Source organism: Macaca nemestrina, chromosome 12 (assembly GCF_043159975.1).
Source record: "Macaca nemestrina isolate mMacNem1 chromosome 12, mMacNem.hap1, whole genome shotgun sequence".
Taxonomy (NCBI): Eukaryota; Metazoa; Chordata; class Mammalia; order Primates; family Cercopithecidae; genus Macaca; species Macaca nemestrina.
This window is the reverse complement of record NC_092136.1, coordinates 1,715,523-1,737,323: the sequence shown is the minus strand read 5'-3', so window position 1 is coordinate 1,737,323 and position 21,801 is coordinate 1,715,523. Positions and strand designations below refer to the sequence as shown.

The following is a 21,801-nucleotide window of genomic DNA, read 5'->3' as shown; positions in this document are numbered from 1 at the left end:
ACCTGCCATCCTCCACACCTGCCCCCTGTCCACACCTGCCGCCCTCCACACCTGCCGTTCTCCACACCTGCCGCCCTCCACACCTGCCCCCTGTCCACACCTGCCCCCTCCACACCTGCCACCCTCCACACCTACCCCCCATCCACACCTGCCCCCCGTCCACACCTGCCCCCCGTCCACACCTGCCACCCTCCACACCTGCCACCCTCCACACCTGCCCCCGTCCACACCTGCCGCCCTCCACACCTGCCGCCCTCCACACCTGCCCCCCGTCCACACCTGCTGCCGTCCACACCTGCCGCCCTCCACACCTGCCCCCCCGTCCACACCTGCCACTGTCCACACCTGCTGCCCTCCACACCTGCCCCCCGTCCACACCTGCCGCCCTCCACACCTGCCCCCCGTCCACACCTGCCCCCCTCCACACCTGCCGCCCTCCACGCCTGCCTCCTGTCCACACCTGCCACCCTCCACACCTGCCGCCCTCCACACCTGCCGCCCTCCACATCTGCCGCCGTCCACACCTGCCACCCTCCACATCTGCCACCCTCCACATCTGCCGCCGTCCACACCTGCCGCCCTCCACACCTGCCCCCCCCGTCCACACCTGCCACCATCCACACCTGCCGCCTCCACACCTGCCCGCCGTCCACACCTGCCGCCCTCCACACCTGCCACCCTCCACACCTGCCGCCCTCCACACCTGCCACCCTCCACACCTGCCGCCCTCCACACCTGCCGCCCTGCACACCTGCCCCCCATCCACACCTGCCACCGTCCACACCTGCCGCCGTCCACACCTGCCCCCGTCCACACCTGCCGCCGTCCACACCTGCCCCCCGTCCACACCTGCCACTCACCACACCTGCTGCCGTCCACACCTGCCGCCCTCCACACCTGTCGCCCTCCACACCTGCCCCCCGTCCACACCTGCCACCCTCCACACCTGCCATCGTCCACACCTGCCCCCCTCCACACCTGCCGCCATCCACACCTGCCACCCTCCACACCTGCCACCTGTCCACACCTGCCCCCCTCCACACCTGCTGCCCTCCACACCTGCCCCCCTCCACACCTGCCGCCCTCCACACCTGCCGCCCTCCACACCTGCCCCCCTCCACACCTGCCGCCCTCCACACCTGCCGTCGTCCACACCCATCCAGCTCACCATGGATGATAATATCATCTTGCTTGTCATAGACAGCACCTCTGGCACGTGCAAGGCCAGCTTCGCGGGCTATGATGCCCCCCAGGCCGTCTTCCCCTCCATCGTGGGGTGCCCCAGACACCAAGGCGTGACGGTGGGCATGGGTCAGAAGGGCTCCTATGTGGGTGACAAGGCCCAGAGCAAGAGGCATCCTGACCCTGAAGTACCCCATCGAGCATGGCATCATCACCAGCTGGGATGACATGAAGAAGATCTGGTGCCACACCTTCTACAACGAGCTGCAGGAGCACCCGGTGCTGCTGACCGAGGACCCCCGAGCCCCAAAGTCAACAGACAGAAGATGACCGAGATCATGTTTGAGACCTTCAACACCTTGGCCATGTACGTGGCCATCCAGGCCGTACTGTCCCTGTATGCCCCTGGCCATACCACTGGCATTGTGATGAACTCCAGCGACAGGGTTACCCACACGGTGTCCATCTGCGAGGGCTGAGCCCTCCCCCATGCCATCCTGTGTCTGGACCTGGCTGTCTGGGACTGGACTGACTACCTCATGAAGATCTCACTGAGCATGGCTACAGCTTCACCACCACGGCCGAATGGGAGATCGTGTGTGGCATCAAGGAGAAGCTGTGCTATGTTGCCCTGGACTTCAAGCAGGAGGCGGCCACGGCGACCACCAGCTCCTCCCTGGAGAAGAGCTACGATCTGCCTGATGGCCAGGTCATCACCACCGGCAACAAGTGGTTCCGATGGCCCGAGGTGCCCTTCCAGCCTTCCTTCCTGGGTGAGTGGAGACCCCCTCCTGGCCGTGCCCACGTGAGGGTCACCCTTGGGGCCCTCCAACCTTGGTGCTGCGGAAGCTTAGGCTGGCCCTCATTTCCCCCTCAGGCATGGAACCCTGTGGCATCCACGGAACTACCTTCAACTCCTTCATGAAGTGTGACATGGACGTCCGCAAAGATCTGCATGCCAACACAGTGCTGTCTGGAGGCACCAGCAGGCACCCTGGCATTACCGACAGGATGCAGAAGGAGATCACCGCCCTGGCTCCCGGCACGATGAAGATCAACATCATCGCTGCTCTGGAGTGCGAGTGCTCGGCGTGGATCAGCGGCTCCATCCTGGCCTCGCTGTCCACCTTCCGGCACAGGTGGATCAGCAAGCAGGAGTATGACGAGTCCGGCCCCTCCGTCATCCACCGCAAATGCTTCTAGGCGGACTGTGACTTAGCCGCATCACACTCTTTCTTGACAAAAGCTTGCGTGGAAAACAAGATAAGATGGGCATGCTTTTTTTGTTTGTTTGTTTTTGTTTTTGTTTTTGGCTTGACTCAGGATTTAAAAACTGGAACAGTGAAGGTGATAGCTGTCAGTTGGAGCAAGCATCCCCCAAAGTTCTACAATGTGGCCAAGGACTTTGATGACACATTGTTCTTTTTTAAAATAGTCATTCCAGAGTTGTGAGATGCACTGTTACAGGAAGTCCCTTGCCCTCCTACGAGCCACCCCACTTCTCTCTGAGGAGAATGGCCCAGTCCTCTCCCGAGCCCACACAGGGGAGGTGATAGCATTGCTTTTGTGTAAATTATGTATTGCAATTTTTTAAAATTGTTTTATTTATTTATTTATTTATTTATTTATTTATTTTGAGATGGAGTCTCGCTCTGTCACCCCGGCTGGAGTGCAGTGGCGCGATCTTGGCTCACTGCAAGCTCCACCTCCCGGGTTCACGCCATTCTCCTGCCTCAGCCTCCCGAGTAGCTGGGACTACAGGCGCCCACCACCAAGCCCTGCTAATTTTCTGTATTTTTAGGAGAGAAGGGCTTTCACCATGTTGGCCAGGGTGGTCTCGATCTCCTGACCTCGTGATCTACCTGCCTCAGCCTCCCAAAGTGCTGAGATTATAGGTGTGAGTCACTGCGCCTGGTCTGCAAATTTTTTTAAATCTTCACCTTAATACCTTTTTATTTTGTTTTATTTTGAATGATCAGCCTTTGCGGCCCCCTTTTTTGTCCCCCAACTTGAGATGCGTGAAGGCTTTTGGTTTCCCTGGGAGTGGGTGGAGGTAGCCAGGACTTAACCTGCACACTGACTTAGACCAGTTGAATAAAAACGCACACCTTAAAAAAAAAAAAAAAGAAAAAGAAAAAGAAAAAAGAGAATAACCCACGGGCTCCCAGAATTCAAAGGAAACCATTTTTAAAAATACAATAAAAATTAATGAAATTCAAAACAAAGACGTATTAGAAGTGCTCCCAAGATTCACAAGTTAGTTCTGTGAAAAGATTAATAAAGACAAACTGTTAAGACAAATAAAGACTGATCAAGGAGGGAGGGAGGGGAGAGAGAGGGTGAGAGAGAGAGAAGAGAACGAATCTACAGCACTAGCAGTGAAAAGGAGCCTCAAGTAAAAGGCTGCCAAAGGTTCAACAAGTCATAAGAGGAGGCCATGAGCAACTATATGCCAAACAATTTGAAATTGTAGCTGAAATGAATAAATTCGTGGAAAAAGATAACACACAAACTAACTCAAGAAGAAAAGAAAACCTAAATATAACTACCACCTTGGATAAATGAAGTCAGAGTGTGACATAAGGAGGAAAAAGTCAAAGAACAGAAGGTCCAACCTTATACAACTCTTCAAGCAAATATAAAAATAGGCTGTTTTTTTTTTCATTCATTTTAGGAGGCTAGCATAACTCTAGTTCCAAAATTAGATAAGGACAGCGTAAGAAAGGGAAGTTACAGACCAGTCTTATTTTGAAGGCAGAAATCCTAAATAAAATACTAGCTAATCACATCCTGAGACAGGAAGCATGTTTTTCTGACCAACTTAGATTGATATCAGGAGATATATTGATATCATAAGAATGACGTGACATTAGAAACTGTGTTAAAGTAAGGCCACATACTTGAGGAAATTTGGGGTGATGTCTTATTCAAGATGATATTGCTATGACCATCTTCCAGCCAAGCTCTTGGAGACTCTGGGGATTCCATGAACGTTCAGGGGATTTCCATTCCAGTGGGGAAAACAATCAAAAGTGAACAGGTGAGAATGAAGTTACCAGCTGGGGGTGGTGTGTGCCTTGAACCAACACAAAAGGCAGCTGTTCTGTTACACAGTGTCTGCCTCTGACAGGGACACAGGTTCTGGTGTTTTGTTGTTGTTGTTGTTGTTTGTTTGTTTTTTTGAGACGGAGTTTCGCTCTTGTTGCCCAGGCTGGGGTGCAATGGCGCAATCTCGGCTCACCACGACCTCTGCCTCCCGGGTTCAAGCGATTCTCCTGCCTCAGCCTCCCGAGTAGCTGGGACTACAGGCACGTGCCACCACGCCTGGCTAATTTTGTATTTTTAGTAGAGGCAGAGTTTCTCCATGTTGGTCAGGCTGGTCTCGAACTCCTGATCTCAGGGGATCTACCCGTCTCGGCCTCCCAAAGTGCTGGGATTACAGGCGTGAGCCACCACACCCAGCCTACTCATTGTTTTTAAAACTGATAAAGCAAAAGAATGAAACTTTTTTTTTTTTTTGAGAAGTAGTCACCCAGGCGGAGTGTAGTGGTACGATCTTGGCTCACTGCAACATCTGCCTCCCGGGTTCAAGCGATTCTCCTGCCTCAGCCTCCCGAGTAGCTGGGACTACAGGCATGTGCCACCACGCCTGGCTAATTTTGTGTTTTTAGTAGAGGCAGAGTTTCTCCATGTTGGTCAGGCTGGTCTCGAACTCCCTACATCGCGGCCTCCCAGAGTGCTGGGATTACAGACATGAGGCACCTCGCCAGGCTGGATACAGGTTCTTAATAACAATTGTTTCAGAGTAACACTTGCTTTCTCATAGCACAAAGCCCCTGGCCTGTTCTCTCTCCACCCCTCTCTCTTTCTCCCCCATCTCTATCTTTATCTCTATCTCCATTCGTGTCAGAGAATACATAAAATACGTACTAATAAAATGTTCTGTTGGACAATATTGTTCTTTGGCATAAACTTTAGAATCAGCTCAATTATTTTCATTGAAAACTCTGTCACGATATAGAATAAAATTAGATTGAAGTTATATATCAGTTTGGAGAGAATTCACTTCTTTTCAGTATGGAGCCTTCTTAGTCATAAATACAGTGTGTCTCCCCATTTGTTTACATCTCCTTTAAATCCTTCCAGTACGTTTTTAATCATTTTCTTCACAGATAAATAAATGTATTCCTATAAATCTTTCTTCACTACTATTGTAAAGGGTCTATATTTATAAAGTGTATTTTCCGTTGTTCCTGGTACTAAAGAATGCACTTCATCTTGTTTTGGCTGTTGAATAGCAACCTTTTATCTTGTAGCCTAGTTAAATTATCTTTTTTTTTTTTTTCTGTAGATTCCTTTGGGTTTTCTAGGTGAATTGTCATAAATCTAAGAGTGATAATAATTTTCTTCCTTTCTTTCCCATTCTTACATTATTTCTCCCTTGCCTTTTTAAATTTATTTAGTCTCTGGAGTTGCTAGGCTTTTTGCTAATATTGAAGGGGGAAAATGGTGTCACTTGGTATTCTTGTTTTATATATATATATATATTTTGTTGTTGTTGTTGTTGTTGTTTTTGTTTTTGTTTTTGTTTTTTTTTGAGACGGAGTCTTGCTCTGTCGCCCAGGCTGGGGTGCAGTGGCCGGATCTCAGCTCACTGCAAGCTCCACCTCCCGGGTTTACGCCATTCTCCTGCCTCAGCCTCCTGAGTAGCTGGGACTACAGGCGCCCGCCACCTCGCCCGGCTAGTTTTTTGTATTTTTTAGTAGAGATGGGGTTTCACCGTGTTAGCCAGGATGGTCTCAATCTCCTGACCTCGTGATCCACCCGTCTCGGCCTCCCAAAGTGCTGGGATTACAGGCTTGAGCCACCGCGCCCGGCCTCTTGTTATATTTTATTTATTTATTTATTTATTTACTTACTTATTTAGATGGAGTCTCACTTTGTTGCCCAGGCCAGAGTGCAGTGACACAATCTTGGCTCACTGCTACCTCTACCTCCTGGGTTCAAGTGATTCTCCTGTCTCAGCCTCCTGAGTAGCTGGAACTACAGGCGTGTGCCACCACGCGCAGTTTATTTCTGTATTTTTAGTAGAGACAGGGTTTCACTGTATTGGGCAGGCTGGTCTCAAACTCCTGATCTCATGATCTGCCCACTTTGGCCTCCGAAAGTGTTGAAATTATAGGCATGAGACACCGCACCTGGCTTCCTATTATATTCTTGATTTGAAAGAATACTTTTAATAGTTCACTATTAAGTGTAGTGTTTGCCGTAGACTTTTCGTAGCTGTTACCAGGTTGGGGACGTTCCCTGCAATGCCTAGTTGGCTCCTATATTCATTTTAAAAAATAACAAATAAAGACTGAATTTGTCAGGAGAATTTTTGCAGCCCATGAGATGATCAGATGTGTTTTCTTCTTTGATCTGTGAATGGATTTTCTTTAAACATGTTTAAAATTAAATGTATTGCTTTTGACAAGTAATATGTTCACGTGGCCCTAAACTGAAAAGGCTGACAGTAGGAACTCCTTCACCTCCCCTGGAGAGGCCTGTGTCCCATGTTCATTTGTGTGCATCCTGCGATATCCTTTACATAAAAGAAAAAATACATTATTCAAATTCTTTTCCATGCACATTGTATCATAATATACAATTATTATTGTTAATTATTATTATTTTGAGACAGAGTTTCTGTCACCCAGGCTGGAGTGCAGTGGTGTGATCTCGGCTCACTGCAACCTCCGCCTCCCAGGCTCAAGCAATTCTCCTGCCTCAGCTTCCCCAGTAGCTGGGATTACAGGCACTCACCACCATGCCTGGCTAATTTTTTGTGTTTTCAGTAGAGACGGGGTTTCGCCATGTGGTCCAGGCTGGTCTTGAACTCCTGACCTCAAGTGATGCTCCCACCTTGGCCTCCCAAAGTGTTGGCATTACAGGCATGAGCCACCATACCCAGCCCATAATATAGAATTATTCTGTGCCACACTTTTTTTTTTTTTTTCCCCTTAACAATCTGTCTCGGCCAGGTGTGGCAGCTCAATCCTATAATCCCAGCACTTTGGGAGGTCGAGGCAGGTGGATCATTTGCGCTCAGGAGTTGGAGACCAGCATGGCCAACATGGTGAAACCCCGTCCCTACTAAAAGTACAAAAATTAGCTGGGCGTGGTGGTGGGCACCTGTAATCCCAGCTACTCTGGAGCCTGAGGCAGGAGAATCGCTTGAACCCGGCGGGGGTGGAGGTTGCAGTGAGCCACGATCACACCACTGCACTCCAGCCTGGGCGACAGAGTGAGACTCTGTCTGAAAAAATAAAAAAGTGAAAAATAAAGACAGCTGGGGTTGGCAGGGCAAGGTACCAAGGAGGAGAGCACGGGGATTGAGAATCCCGGAGACCTGGAGAAGTTCCCTTCAAACTTCCAGGTGTGATCAGTGCAGGCAATGGAGGAAACCACCCCAAACTGGGAAGGAACGTCCCAAAAGGAGATACGGGAACAATCTTCAGAGCTCACGCACCACCAGAGGGGAAGCACCGCACAATTCGTGAGGTATTGAGCAGACCTACCCAGAAAGGTTTTGCCTTAATAGAAGAAAGATTAGCTCTAGACTAGATGCTGCTTTTATTCTGCCTGACAAGGCTTGAAAGCGAGACCCATGCCATCACCAAGAAGATGAGGGAAAAAAGAAAATACAAATAGAAAAGAAAAAAAAAAAGGAATACACAGAAGCGCCAAACATAACTGCCTCCCAGAACAAATGTTAAGAATGGTTAAATGAATACAACAGTATCCAGCACCCAGCAAGGTAAAAGTAACAATGCCTGGCATCCAATCAGAAATAAACAGGAATTCAAAGCAGCACAAAAATATGATCCATCGTGAGGAGAAAAATCAATCTATAGAAGCAGACTCACAAACGATAAAAAGAAAGAATTTGCACGTAGGATATTAAAACAGCTATTATAATTGTATTTTTTATGTCCAAGACGTTAAAAGAAAGGATACTTACGTTAAAAAGAGACAAGGAAAATATTCTTAAAACACCCAAGGACTTCTAGAAATAAGAACTACAGTGTCTGAGACAAAATGAATTTGATGGCAGATTGGAGAACTAACTATCCAAATGAAACACAGAGAGAAAGGCCGGGTGTGGTGGCTCATGCCTGTAATCCCAGCACTTTGGGAGGCCAAGGTAGGTGGATCATAAGGTCAGGAGTTTGAGATCAGTCTGACCAATCTCAATCTCTACCCATGAAATCCCATCTCTACCAAAAGAGTACAAAAAAGAAAATTAGCCGAGTGTAGTGGCACAGGCCTGTAATCCCAGCTACTTGGGAGGCTGAGGCAGGAGAATCGCTTGAACCCAGGAGGTGGAGGTTGCAGTAAGCTGAGATTGTACCATTGCACTCCAGCCTGGGCGACAGAGCGAGACTCTGTCTCAAAAAAAAAAAAAAAAAAAGGCTGGGCATGGTGGCTCACGCCTGTAATCTCAGCACTTTGGGAGGCCGAGGTGGGTAGATCATGAGGTCAAAAGATGGAAACCGTCCTGGTCAAAATGATGAAACCCTGTCTCTACTAAAAATACAAAAACTTAGCCAGGCGTGGTGGCGGGCACCTGTCATCCCAGTTACTCAGGAGGCTGAGGCAGGAGAATGGTGTGAACCTGGGAGGCAGAGCTTGCAGTGAGACGAGATTGCCCCACTGCACTCTAGACTGGGCAACAGAGTAAGACTCCGTCTCAAGAGAGAATTAAAAAAAAAAGAAAAAGAAACACAGAGAGAAAAAAGACTAAAAGAAAAATCCCATCAAATACAAATGAACAAAGCATCGGTGAGCCACGGGACCACTCCAAGCAGGCTAACATGCATGTAATGGAAAGTCCCCAAAGGACGGGTGCAGAAATTATTTGAAGAAATGCCAGCTGAAACGTTTTCAAACTTCATAAAATTTACAAACTCACAGATTCAAACATTCCAATGAACCCCAAGCACAATAAACATGAATAAACGACAGGCGGGCACATCATGATTAAATTGCTTAAACCCAGCAATCTGTGCCAAAGGAAATATTTTGAAAGAAGCATCCGTAGAAAAAGGATACATCACATACAGAGAAACCAAATGAGAATGACAGCAGGCATCTCACCAGGAGAAACACAATTTAGAATACAGTAAAGCAACAGCTTTAAAGTTCTGGAAGAAAATAAAAAAAAAAACTGTCAACTTGAATTTTTATATCCAGAAAAAATTTCTTGAAGGTAAAATAAACATCTTTTTTTTTTCGGCTAAAAATTTTCATAACTGGCAGACAGACACACACAAAAAATTATTAAAGGACATCCATCAAGCAGAAGAAAAATTACACTAGATGGAAGTTGATCTACGCAAAGCGATGACAAATACCAGAAATGGTAGATTTTTCCTTTTTTCTTTTTTCTTTTTTTTTGAAGTGAACATAAACTCAAGATTTTACTGTTTTCATAATAAAAGATGACATTTAGAATTGGATCACTTGGCCCTTTCTCGTCTTATCTCCTCCCAGTTCAAAATGCTTGCATCTTTTAGTAGCCAGCATTCTCTCAGATCTGCAGTTGGGCTCAACGCACTCAAGCCTTAGCACAATCTTCTTTGTAGTTTTAGCCTTTTTCCAGAAAATCAGCTTAGTGTGCCCACCATAGCCACTCTGCTTCCTGTCATAACGCCGCTTTCCTGGGGCATACAGAGAATCCTTGCCCTTCTTGTACTGGGTCACTTTGTGGGGCTGGTGCTTGTCATACTTCTTACAGAACGTCCGACGGGTTTTAGGGACGTTCACCATGTTTACGTGAGCGCTACTGGCAAGGAAAAGAGATTTTTCAAATCTTTTAAAAAGATAACTGACTGTTTAAAACAAAAATAATAAGAATGTAATGTGAAGCTTTTGTGTTTTTTTGAGTCAGAGTCTCATTCTGTTGTCCAGACTGGAGTGTAGTGGCATGATCTCCACTCACTGCAACCTCCGCCTCCCAGGTTCAAGTGATTCTCCTGCCTCAGCCTCCCAAGTAGCTGGGATTACAGGTGTGTACCACCATGGTCAGTTAATTTTTGTATTTTTAGTAGAGACAGGATTTCACCAGGTTTCCCAGGCTGGTCATGAACTCCTGGCATCAAGTAATCCACCCGCCTTGGCTTCCCTAAGTGCTGGTATTACAGGTGTGAACCACTGTACCTGGTCATAATTTGAAGCTTATAACATGAAATAAGTGAAAAGTATGGCAACAAGAACACAGAGTCTGGGGAGGGGCAAGTAGAAATACACAGTTGTAAAGGTCCTATGCAATGCATAAAGTGCCAGACTGTGCCCAGCCAGATCCTAAAGTTTATATAAAAAGGCAAAAGATCCAGAATATCCAACGCAGTATTGAAGAAGAACAAAGTTGGAGGACTGAGCCTCCACGACCTCAAGATGTACTACAAAGCTACAGTAACGAAGACAGTGTGTTATCGGCAAAAGAACAGAAAAATAGACCAATGGGCAGAATAGAAAGCACAGAGGTAACAGGCTTATATAAATATAATAATCCACTGATATTTGACACAGAAGTAAAGGCAATTCGACAGACAAAAGAAAATCATTTTGGCCGGGCACGGTGGCTCAAGCCTGTAATCCCAGCACTTTGGGAGGCTGAGGCGGGCGGATCACGAGGTCAGGAGATCGAGACCATCCTGGCTAACACGATGAAACCCCGTCTCTACTAAAAAATACAAAAAACTAGCCGGGCAAGATGGCGGGCGCCTGTAGTCCCAGCTACTCGGGAGGCTGAGGCAGGAGAATGGCGTGAACCTGGGAGGCGGAGCTTGCAGGGAGCTGAGATCCGGCCACTGTACTCCAGCCTGGGCGACAGAGCGAGACTCCGTCTCAAAAAAAAAAAAAAAAAAAAAAAAAAAAAAAAAAAAAAAAAAAAAAAAATCATTTCAACAAATGGTGCTGGAACACCTGGACGTATGGGGAGAACAAAAGAACCTAGGCATAGACCTTACTCCCTTCACAAAAATTAGCTTAAAATGGATTATGGACCTAAAAGCGTAGCAGAACTATAAAGCTCCTAAAAGATAACACAGGATAAAGTTTAGTTGACTCTGGGTTTGGTGATGACTTTCCTTGTTTTGTTTCATTTTAAGATCCAGTCTCGCCCTGTGGCCCAGGCTGGAATGCAGTGGTGTGACGGTAGCTCACTGCAGCCTCAACCTCCTGAGCTTAAGTGATCCTCCCACCTCAGTCTCCCGAGCAGCTAGGACCACAGGCATGCACCACCATGCCCAGCTGATGAGGAAATTTTTAGATACAGCACCAAAATTATGGCCCACGAAAAAAAAATGTAGTAAGTTGGACTTATTAAAATTAAGAACTTCTGCAGCGTAAAAGACACTGCTAAGAGAATGGAGTCACGAGGCACCGACTGGGAGAACATTTTGGTCAAACACACGTCTGATAACGACCTTGAATCCAAAATATACGAAGAACGCTTAAAATTCAGTAACTTTAAAAAACCATTTAAGACAGTGCAAAAGGTAGGAGCAGATGTCCTCCACCCCCAGAGAGGATCGACAGATGGGAAATAGGCATATGTTTAGCAAATCAAACTCCAAAATATGGAAAAAGGATAATACTCATGACCAAGTGGGATTTATCCTGGGGATGCCAGGTTATTTTATCATGTTTTAAAACTCAACGAATTTAATTCACCGTATTAACAGACTGAAAAAGAAAATGCCTGTGAACATCTCCACAGGTTCAGAAAAAGTTTTTCACAAAATCCAGTATCCATTCCTGATCAAAACTCCTAGCAAACAGAGAAGAAAAGGAAATTTCCTCAACCTGATTTAAAAAAATAAAAGTACAGAAAACCCTACAGCGAGCATCATCCTTAATGGTGAAAACTGAATGTTTTCCTCCTATGATCACGAACAAGACAAGGATGTCCTGCTCTCACAGCTTCCATTCAACATTCACTGGGGTTTAGCCAGTGCAAAGAAAACAAAAATTAATCCCGATTGAAAAGGAAGCACAAGTGTCTTTAGTTTTGAAAGACATGATCATCTTTGAAGAAAAACCTACACAATCTATGAGAAAGTTACTAAAACTGATACATTAGTTTGCACGGTTGTAGGATAGGTCAATGGATGGATATCAACTGTATTTCTGTATAACAGCAACGACCATTTGAAGTTGATTTTTTATTTATTTATTTATTTTTTGAGAAGGAGTCTTGTCAAATTTATCCTGAAGTATCTATTTTCAATTTTCTTCTAAATGGCCATTTTAAACATCAATTTCAGGCTGGGCACAGTGGCTCATGCCTGTAATCCCAGCACTTTGGGAGGCCAAGGCAGTGCAGTGGTATAATCTCTGCTCACTGCAAGCTCCACCACCCGGGCTCCAGCAATTCTCCTGCCTCAGCCCCCTTAGTAGCAGGGATTATGGGTGTGCTCTACCACGCCCAGCTAATTTTTTTATTTTTAGTAGGGAGGGGTTTCACCACATTGGCCAGGCTGGTCTTGAACTCTTGACCTCAGGTGCTCGGCCTGCCTTGACTTCCCAAAGTGCTGGGATTACAGGCATGAGCCACTGTGCCCAGCCCGAAATTGATGTTTAAAACGGCCATTTAGAAGAAAATTGAAAATAGATATTTCAGGATAAAAATGACAAACATGTCCAAGATCTGTACTCTGACACTCTAAATAGCAAAAGTAGAATACTAAGAAAATGGAGAGATACACAGTGTTCATGGATAGAATCAATATTGTCAACACGTCCGTTGTTCCCAAATTGATCTATAGGATCAACCCAATCCAAATCTCAAGACATTTTTTTTTTTTTGAGAAATGGACAGGCCGGGCGCGGTGGCTCAAGCCTGTAATCCCAGCACTTTGGGAGGCCGAGACGGGCGGATCACGAGGTCAGGAGATCGAGACCATCCTGGCTAACACGGTGAAACCCCGTCTCTACTAAAAAAATACAAAAAACTAGCCGGGCGAGGTGGCGGGCGCCTGTAGTCCCAGCTACTCGGGAGGCTGAGGCAGGAGAATGGCGTAAACCCGGGAGGTGGGGCTTGCGGTGAGCTGAGATCCGGCCACTGCACTCCAGCCTGGGCGACAGAGCAAGACTCCGTCTAAAAAAAAAAAAAAAAAAAAAAAAAAAGAAATGGACAAGCTGATTTTATTTTATTTATTTATTTATTTATTTATTTTTGAGACAGAGTCTGGCTCTGTCATCCAGGCTGGAGTGAGTGGTGCGATCTCGGCTCACTGCAAACTCCACCTCCCGGGTTCACGCCATTCTCCTGCCTCAGCCTCCCGAGTCGATGGGACTACAGTACAGGCACCCACCACCATGGTCGACTAATTTTTTGTATTTTTAGTAGAGACGGGGTTTCACCGTGTTAGCCAGGATGGTCTCCATCTTCTGACCTTGTGATCCGCCCGCCTCGGCCTCCCAAAGTGCTGGGATTACAGGCATGAACCACCGCACCCAGCATGAACAAGCTGATTTTAAAATGTGTATCAAAATACAAAGGATCTAAAATAACTAAAATCAGGCCAGGTGCTGTGGCTCACACCTGTAATCCCAGCACTTTGGGAGGCCAAGGCGGGTGGATCACCTGAGGTCAGGAGCTCAAGACCAGCCTGGCCAACATAGTGAAACTCTGTCTCTAATAAAAATACAAAAATTAGCCAGGTGTGGTGGTGTGCAGGTGTAATCCCAGCTACTCAGGAGGCTGAGGCAGGGGAACTGCTTGAAACTGGGAGGCGGAGTTTACAGTCAGCTGAGATGGGGCCACTGCACTCCAGCCTGGGTGACAGAGCGAGACTTTGCCTCAAAAAATAAATAAATAAATAATAATCAAGGCTGTACAGTGCTGGTATAAAGACACACAAATAGATAAATGGGTCAGAATAGAATGCCCAGAAATAGATCCACAGGCATATGGACAACTGAATTCAACCAAATTGCCAAGGCAATTAAATAAAGAAAAGGCTTTTCAACAAATGATGTTGGAACAACTGGATAGCCATAACAATGAACTCCAATCCTTACCTCACATGATATACAAAAGCTAACTCAAAAACAGGCCTTATTGGAAGAGATAAAGCTGTATGTAACACTTCTAACAGAAAACATGGGTGAAAATCTTACTGATCTTGAGTTTAGCAAAGATTTATTAAACACAACATAAAAAACACTATTAGGCTGGTCGTGGTGGCTCACGCCTGTAATCCCAGCACTTTGGGAGGCCGAGGCGGGCGGATCACGAGGTCAGGAGATCGAGACCATCTTGGCGAACATGGTGAAACCCCGTCTCTACTAAAAATACAAAAATTAGCCGGGCGTGGTGGCGGGCGCCTGTAGTCCCAGCTACTCGGGAGGCTGAGGCAGGAGAACGGCGTGAACCCGGGAGGCGGAGCTTGCAGGGAGCAGAGATTGCGCCGGTGCACTCCAGCCTGGGCGACAGAGCAAGACTCCATCTCAAAAAAAAAAAAAAAAAAAAAAAAAAAAAACTATTAAAGAAAAAAAAAAAAGGCTGGGCACAGTGGCTCATGCCTGTAATCCCAGCACTTTGGGAGGCCAAGGCAGGTGGATCACCTGAGGTCAGGAGTTCTAGACTAGCCTGGCCAACATGGCGAAACCCCATCGCTACTAAAAATACAAAATTAGCTCCGGGTGCGGTGACTCACACCTGTAATCCTAGCACTTTGGAAGGCCAAGGTGGGCGGATCATGTGAGGTCAGGAGTTCAAGACTAGCCTGGCCAATATGGTGAAACCCCATCTCTACTAAAATACAAAAATTAGCCAGGCATGGTGGTGGGTGCCTTAATCCCAGCTACTTGGGAGGCTGAGGCAGGATAATCGCTTGAACTCAGGAGGCAGAGGTTGCAGTGAGCCAAGATCGCACCATTGCACTCTAGCCTGGATGACAGAATGAGACTCCATCTCAAAAAAAAAAAAAAGTCCACATGTCTTCCATGCAACCCAACAATCCCCCTCCTAGATATTTACACAGAAGAAGCAAGAGCAGGTGTCAACACAGACTTGTATGGGCATGTTCCCAGCAGCTTCACTTGTAATCGCCAAAAACTGGAATCCTCCCAAAATGCCGTGAACAGTTAGATAGAGAAACAGATTGTGCCCATGATGGAAAACTATTCTGCAATAATGATTGAGGGGCTATTGACTGTGATAGGCAGAACAATGGTCCCCCAAAAGATGTTCATGCCCTAATCCCGGGAAGTTGGGAATACATTAGGTTTATGCTGAAGGGGAATTGAGGTTGCAGATGGAATTAAGGTTGCTTAGCAGCTGGCCTTAAATAGGGAGATTATCCTGGATTATCTGAGTCAGCAATGAGATCACAAGATGCTTAAAAACGGAAGAAGGAGGCGGAAGAGGAGGTCAGAGTGCCGGGATGTGGGAAGGGCTAGCCTGGTCAACGCTGGCTTTGAAGATGGAGGAGGGCCGCCAGCCAAGGAACGAAGGCAGCTTTGGGAGCTGGAGGGGCGGGGACGTGGATTTTCCATGTGAGCCTCCAGAGAAAGCACAGTCATTCCTGTTGACACCTTCATTTTGGCCTAGTGGGACCCATTTCAGAATTCTGGCCTCCAGAATTGTAAGGTTAATAGATCTGTGTTGTTTTAAGCCACTCAGTGTGTGGCAATTTGTGACAGTAGCCGGGAGAAAGTGAACGCATTGACACGTGCATGACACGAATACATCTCAAAATAATTATGCCAAACACATTGATACATGCGGTGACACGGTTACCTCTCAAAAGAGGTATGCTGAGTGAAAGAAACCAGGAAAAAATAAGCACGTGCTGGCTGACCTCATCTATACAACGTTCTAGAAATGGAAACTCGTCTACAAAAAGCAGAACAGTGGCTGTCTAGGAACAGGGATGGGGGTGGGGAGGAGGGGGGAACAGGGAGGGGTGGTCAACGGGTCACAGCGGAGGCTGTGGAGGGAAGTTCGTGATCTCGACCACGGAGACGCCTCCGTCAGCGATCACAGGTCTCGAAACCGGCCGAGTCGCACGCTTCAGGTACATGCAGTTGGCTGTCCATCCGTTATCCAGTCATTCGCCGGGAAACCACGGGAAAATGAGTCCTGAGGCAATTTCATGGTTGTGTGAACACTGCAGAGTGCACTTACACAAACCCAGATGCTGTGGCCTGTCACACACCCAGGCTGCACGGTTGAGCCTACTGCTCCTAGGTGGCAGGCCTGCACAACTGGGTGCTGAGCTGAATACGGCAGGCATCTGGAACACAATGGTAAGCATTTGCGTATCTCAACACAGAGAAGGTAGCTCGTTGTGCTACAGCCTTATGAGGCCTACGACATCACTAGGCGATAGAAACTTTTCAACTCCATTATAATCAGATGGAACCCCCGGGGTCTAAGGGTTCCGTTAGACTTCAAATAAAATGATAAAAAGGCTCAGTGCTGTGGCTTTTACACCTATAATCTTAGCACTTCGGGAGGCCGAGGCAGGAGAATTGCTTGAGACCAACCTAGACAACACGGTGAGACCCCGTCCGTACAAAACATTTAAAAATTAGCCGAGTGTGGTGGTGCATGTCTGTGATCCCAGCTGCTCAGGAGGCTGAGATGGGAGGATCACTTGAGCCCAGGAGGTTAAGGCTGCCATGAACTGTGATCGCACCACTGCACTCCACCCTGGGCGATACAGTGAGACCCTGTCTCCAAAAAACAAAAAAAGGTAAAAAAACAGTTTTAACCATGTGAATGTTCATAAGCTAGCAACAGTAAAAATGGGGTCAGATGGTTCAAAAGAAAGGTGTCAGATGTTGATTTGGGCTACGGGGAGACCCAGCCTCATTGAGGGGCTGGGAGGCTTCTCTGGGAGCAGCATCTGGGGCCGGATCTGCGGGACAGTACCGGTCAGTGCGCTGGGAGGAGGTGTCCGTAGACAGCGAGCTGGGCAGAGGCCACATGGGGAAGAGTTCCTGGGGTGAGCGGGGGCCACCAAGGTCAGCAGGGGACCAAGACCACAGGGGACCTTGGGCTCCAGAACTCTGTTCCTATAGCCAAGTGCTCTGGAAACCACAGAGTCCTGGGGTAGAGGAACGGGGTCAGATGAGCCTTTAAACAAGAGCCTCCGCTGCCTGCACCATGGTGAGCAAACTGTAAGGGCCCCAGCCCTGCAGAGGAGAGAGGAAAGGCGGGCCCAGGTGGGCACCTGCCAGGAGAAGGGGTCTGGGAGAATAGGGGCTGGGAAGGTGTGGTGTTTGGGGTGAGAAGGGAATTGAATCACTGTCTGCAATGGAAACAACACAGAGCAGGTGCCAGTCCTCCTGCCGGGGTGCAGGTGCCGGTCCTCCTGCCGTGGTGCAGGTGCCGGTCCTCCTGCCAGGGTGCAGGTGAGTGCAGGGAGAATCTGCTGCAAGGCCCGGGCACCTCGGGAGGTGGGCATGGAAGCCGGGCAGAGGGTGCTGAGGTCCTGTTAGGGGTTCAGTCGTGTCCCCTAAAATTCATGTGTTGAAGCCCTGATCCCTAGGACCTCAGAACGTGGCTTTATTTGGAGATGGGTCTTTACAGAGATGAGTAAGTTAAAATGAGGTCTTCAGGATGGGCCCTAATCCTATATGCCTGGTGTCCTTGTAAAAAGTGGAAATTAGGACAGAGACACACACAGAGGGGTGGCCCTGTGGGGACACAGCGAGAAGGAGGCCCCAGGAGGAGCCAGCCCTGCCCACACCTTGATCTCAGACTCCAGCCTCCAGAATACGAAAAAATATCGTTGTCTGTTGTTTAACCTGCACAGTCTGTGGTCTCTGTTCAGGCAGCTCTAAGCAAATCCACCCACTGCTTTTCTGAACGAACCTCCGAGAGCTAGCTGAGTCCGTCACTAAGTCCAGGTATGACTCTGCCGTGGACCCATCGGAGTTGGGGACCAGGAGGACCCTGCTGACCCTGGGCGGCCGACTGTGATGCACAGAAGGTGGCAGGAGCGGATGTGGGTGGGGAGGAGGGACAGCGTTCAACGGGACAGGTCCTGAGCAGGGTAGGCAGCGAGGGTCAGCTGGGAGAATTGGGGTTCATTTGGGGTGGAGCATGGGTGGGGCCAGCAAGAGCCTGCAGCACAGGACGCGGGGCCACCCTCAGGCCCTGGTGGACGCTGCTTGTGTCTCTGGGCCCAGGGATGAAACCGCTGAGGCTGCTTCTGGCTGCGTTGCCCGCCTCAGACAGGGATGTGCCAGGCAGCCTGAGTGTGGGGTGCTGTGGGGGAGCCACCAGAGCCACCAGCCCCAGTTCTGCTCTCACCAGCGGCTGGGAAGGGAGAGACGGGTCACTCTCATCTCCTCCCCCAGACAGCGGGGTGGTGGTGGAACCTCTGTGGAGATGCCTGCTGGGCACCTTGGTTCCCTCCTCCGCAGTGGAGGGCGGGTGGGGCTGGGCCCTGGGCCAAGGACTCCTACGTCTCGACCTGGGGGCTCTGCTTAGTGACCAAGTTAAGGAGGATAAGAACAGGAGCCAGAGGGGCCTGGGCAAGCTGAGCGACCACCAGGGCCCAGCCAGGGATGGGGGCTGTGGGGGCCGAGGGCCAGAGCAGGCTGGGGGCCCTGGGCTGGGAGGGGAGACACCTGCCCACCATGTCACTTGGGATGGATGGGAGCTCTGGCTTGAGCACCAGGCTCCAGGATGAAAATCCTGACTCTGTGACTTCATGGCTGCTGGACCTGCCCTGCCTCTGTCTTCTTGCCTGTGAAGTGGGATCAAGTTTCTGTCTCTGTCAAAGGTGGAGCGGATGCTCCATCTTCAGCACTCTCCACGCGACGTTCTGCCAGGCGATGGGGTGGATACTCGGGGAGGACCGTGAGTGAGTCGGGGCTTAAGGCAGGAGAGGAACAAAGAGTGGAACAGGTGGAGTGACTGCGGCCCCGGCCCACCTGGAGTTGCACGCATGGACTGACTGCGGTTCCTGGGCTTGAGAGGTGCCCAGACTGCAGGACTTTCGGTTTTACAAAGGTCAGCTGGTCACCCGGCACAAGGCCTGTATTAGTCTCTGACTGATTAACTGCTGTGGCAGATTACCACAAACACAGTGGCTTAAAACAACGCAAATCTATCATCTTGCAGTTTGGGAGGTCGCAAGTCCCACGCGGTTTTCACGGAGCTAATATCAAGATGCCTGCAGGGCGTCTCCCTTCTGGAGCCCCTAAGAGCAAATCTGTCTCTGCCTGTATCTCTCATTCCTGGAGGCTGCCAGCATTCTCTGGCTCACCGTCCCCTCCTCTGCCTTCAAGTCCAGCAGTGGCATCTTCTGGTCTCCTGTGGCTCTGACCCTACCCCGCTCCTATCCTGATGCTTGTGATTGCCCTGAGCCTGTCCAGACATTCCAGAACAATCTCCCATCCCATGTGCCTTGACTTAACCACATCTGGAGGCCCCTTTGTCATGTAGGTCCTGGTGATTAGAACGCAGACATCTTCAGGGACCCTTTTCAGCCCAGCAAAAGAACACAGGATTGGGTAGCAGGAAGGGGCAGGGAAAGACGTGGAGGGGCCGTGGGCAGAGGCTGGGTACTATTGAGGGGTCCAGAGACAGGAGGCTGGGGTGAAGGGGGGCTCCTGCCCTGCTCCCTGGTGAGGTGAGGGGCCTGGCTCCACTCGCCGCAGGCCAGACCCACAGAGGTCCAGAGACAATCCTGCTTTGCTGGGTGTTGCGGTAAGCACCTTCTCTTTCAGGGTAGGCAGTGGTGTGTGGCTGGCACCCCTGGGGCGCTGGGGTTTCCCCAGATGAGGACACAGCAGCTCAGGAGGGGCATCCCTGTCCGGAGTGTGAGCCGCTGTGGCGAGGGGCCTGCTGGCTAGAAGGGCATCCTGCCCATGGGGGAGTGTGGGGTGGGGACCCGAGCGCTGTGTTCACTGGGGCTATGTCTGGGGCACAGGGGAGGAGGACACACGACTGTGGGAGAACAGCGGGGACACTGCCCATCACCCCAACAGGGATGTGACTTTTGCCAAACTGCAAAGGCAGCAAAAAAGCAAGATCAGGAGGTGCTGCACTGTCCCTTGTGCAACCTCCTCTGTCAGCGTCAGGGTTTTATCATCTGGGGCAAGGGATCAAGGCCCTGCCTGCTCCCCGGGGCCTGGGGGGATGAGACAAGGCAGCGAGTAAGAAAGGGCTTGGGGGCATGGAGCCAGCTGCACTGGTGAGGGGCTGGTGGCTGCCATCTGCAGGTGACCCTTCGGGGCCACTGCCTTCCCGGCATCTTCTCCCTCCTTGCTGCTGGGACCACATTGGAACCTCACCTCGGTCTCCACATGGACACTCTGGGCTCTGTAATGTCACCCTCCCAGCTCCGGTGCCCTGGCCTCCTGAGTCCTCAGCTACAGTCTCACCCCCTCAGGACCTGGGCAGCTCACAGCCCCCTGGGAGGTAACAGCTCCCAGCGGTGAAACAGCTGTGACGGGGCTCCCATGTGTTGTCTGCACCCTAGGATGAGAGGTCCGTCCTGGCTGAGGGTGGACGCCCCTTGTCATGATCTCAGCAGTGGAAGGACAGGCTCAGCCAGGCCCAGGAGGCAGGAGGGCACTGCCTGTGTGGGCAGAACCTACAAAAGAGGCCAGGCAGGTGCACCGATGGGTGGGGCCTCTGCCAAAGGGCGTGGAAGAGCCGCCGTCCAGCTGAGAGGCACAGGCTGTGTGTGCAGGATGGACGGCTGTGGCAGAGAAGAGGGGCTGCCTGGACCACGGTGAGAGGCTGCAGAGCTGGGGAAGTGGCATGGTGCTGTGACTTCAGGCCAGCCTCACATGACAACCCCAGCACAGGGCCGCGGGAGCCACATTCAGAAGGGGAAGGAAGTCACTGGCTGGGCTGCAGACCACAGGAAGGGCCTCACACCATGTGCTCGGAGGTCACCTGGACTTGGGCCTCAGCGGTCGCTGGTGCATGACACTTGGGGAGGGAGTGAACTTTCCCAGGGGTTTCTCTTGCAGGCCAGGGGTCTGGGGTCAGGGTCCAGGGATGCTGCAGACGCCCTCAGTGGCCTCCACAGCCTCGCCTCTGCCTCCCGGTGCTGACTCTGTTGCACCCCACTGGATTAGGGAACACCTTTCCCAGAATCACAGCTGCCACCCTCTCACCTGCAGGGATTACGCCTCCCGCTGCCAGATCCTTCCAGCAGCTTCGAGCGCATCCTAGCGCATCCTGGCCACTCCGTCGCTTGCCTGCCCCGCCGAGAGAGTCAGCCTCAGACACCAGCTCCCGGCACCTCCTCTCCACCTCCTTCAAACCTGAGCCACTCAGAGCTGCCCCAGCAAGGTCCTGAGGGCTGCACATGGCCGTGTCTGGGGCATCAGAGCACGGACGAGTCTCCCGGTCGCTTCTGGGAGCCCTTCCCATGCTTGGCCCCGGGACCTCCACAGGAATCCCCCTTTCCCCGCTGGCTGCTCCATCTCCGGCTTTGTCCCCTCCCCAGCTTTCCTTGCTGCCCTGTGTCCACCCTGACCCCTTACGATTTCCTGCCACCTCCAGGCTGGAAATCCTCTTGGGCCAAGGCATTCCATGTGCATCTCGGCCAGGGCGCTCCTCACACCCTCAGACCTGCATCCCGCTGCCCG

At 50.1% G+C, this 21,801-nt stretch overlaps 1 protein-coding gene and 1 pseudogene across 1 annotated transcript; one reads left to right on the top strand and one right to left on the bottom strand.

Moving 5' to 3' along the window:
* The first annotated feature begins 1,169 nt into the window (after window positions 1–1,169).
* Window positions 1,170–2,730, top strand: LOC105469794 (actin, cytoplasmic 1-like; annotated as a pseudogene).
* A 6,942-nt stretch (window positions 2,731–9,672) lies between these two features.
* On the bottom strand, window positions 9,673–10,038 carry LOC112424557 (large ribosomal subunit protein eL42). Its single transcript, XM_024788965.2, has one exon. The coding sequence runs from the start codon at window positions 9,991–9,993 to the stop codon at window positions 9,673–9,675; it is 321 nt and encodes a 106-aa protein (XP_024644733.2). The 5' UTR covers window positions 9,994–10,038.
* Window positions 10,039–21,801: the final 11,763 nt, after the last annotated feature.

Coding starts and splice junctions, on each gene's coding strand:
- LOC112424557 (XM_024788965.2), bottom strand. CDS start 9,993: ATGGTGAACGTCCCTAAAACCCGTCGGACGTTCTGTAAGAAGTATGAC.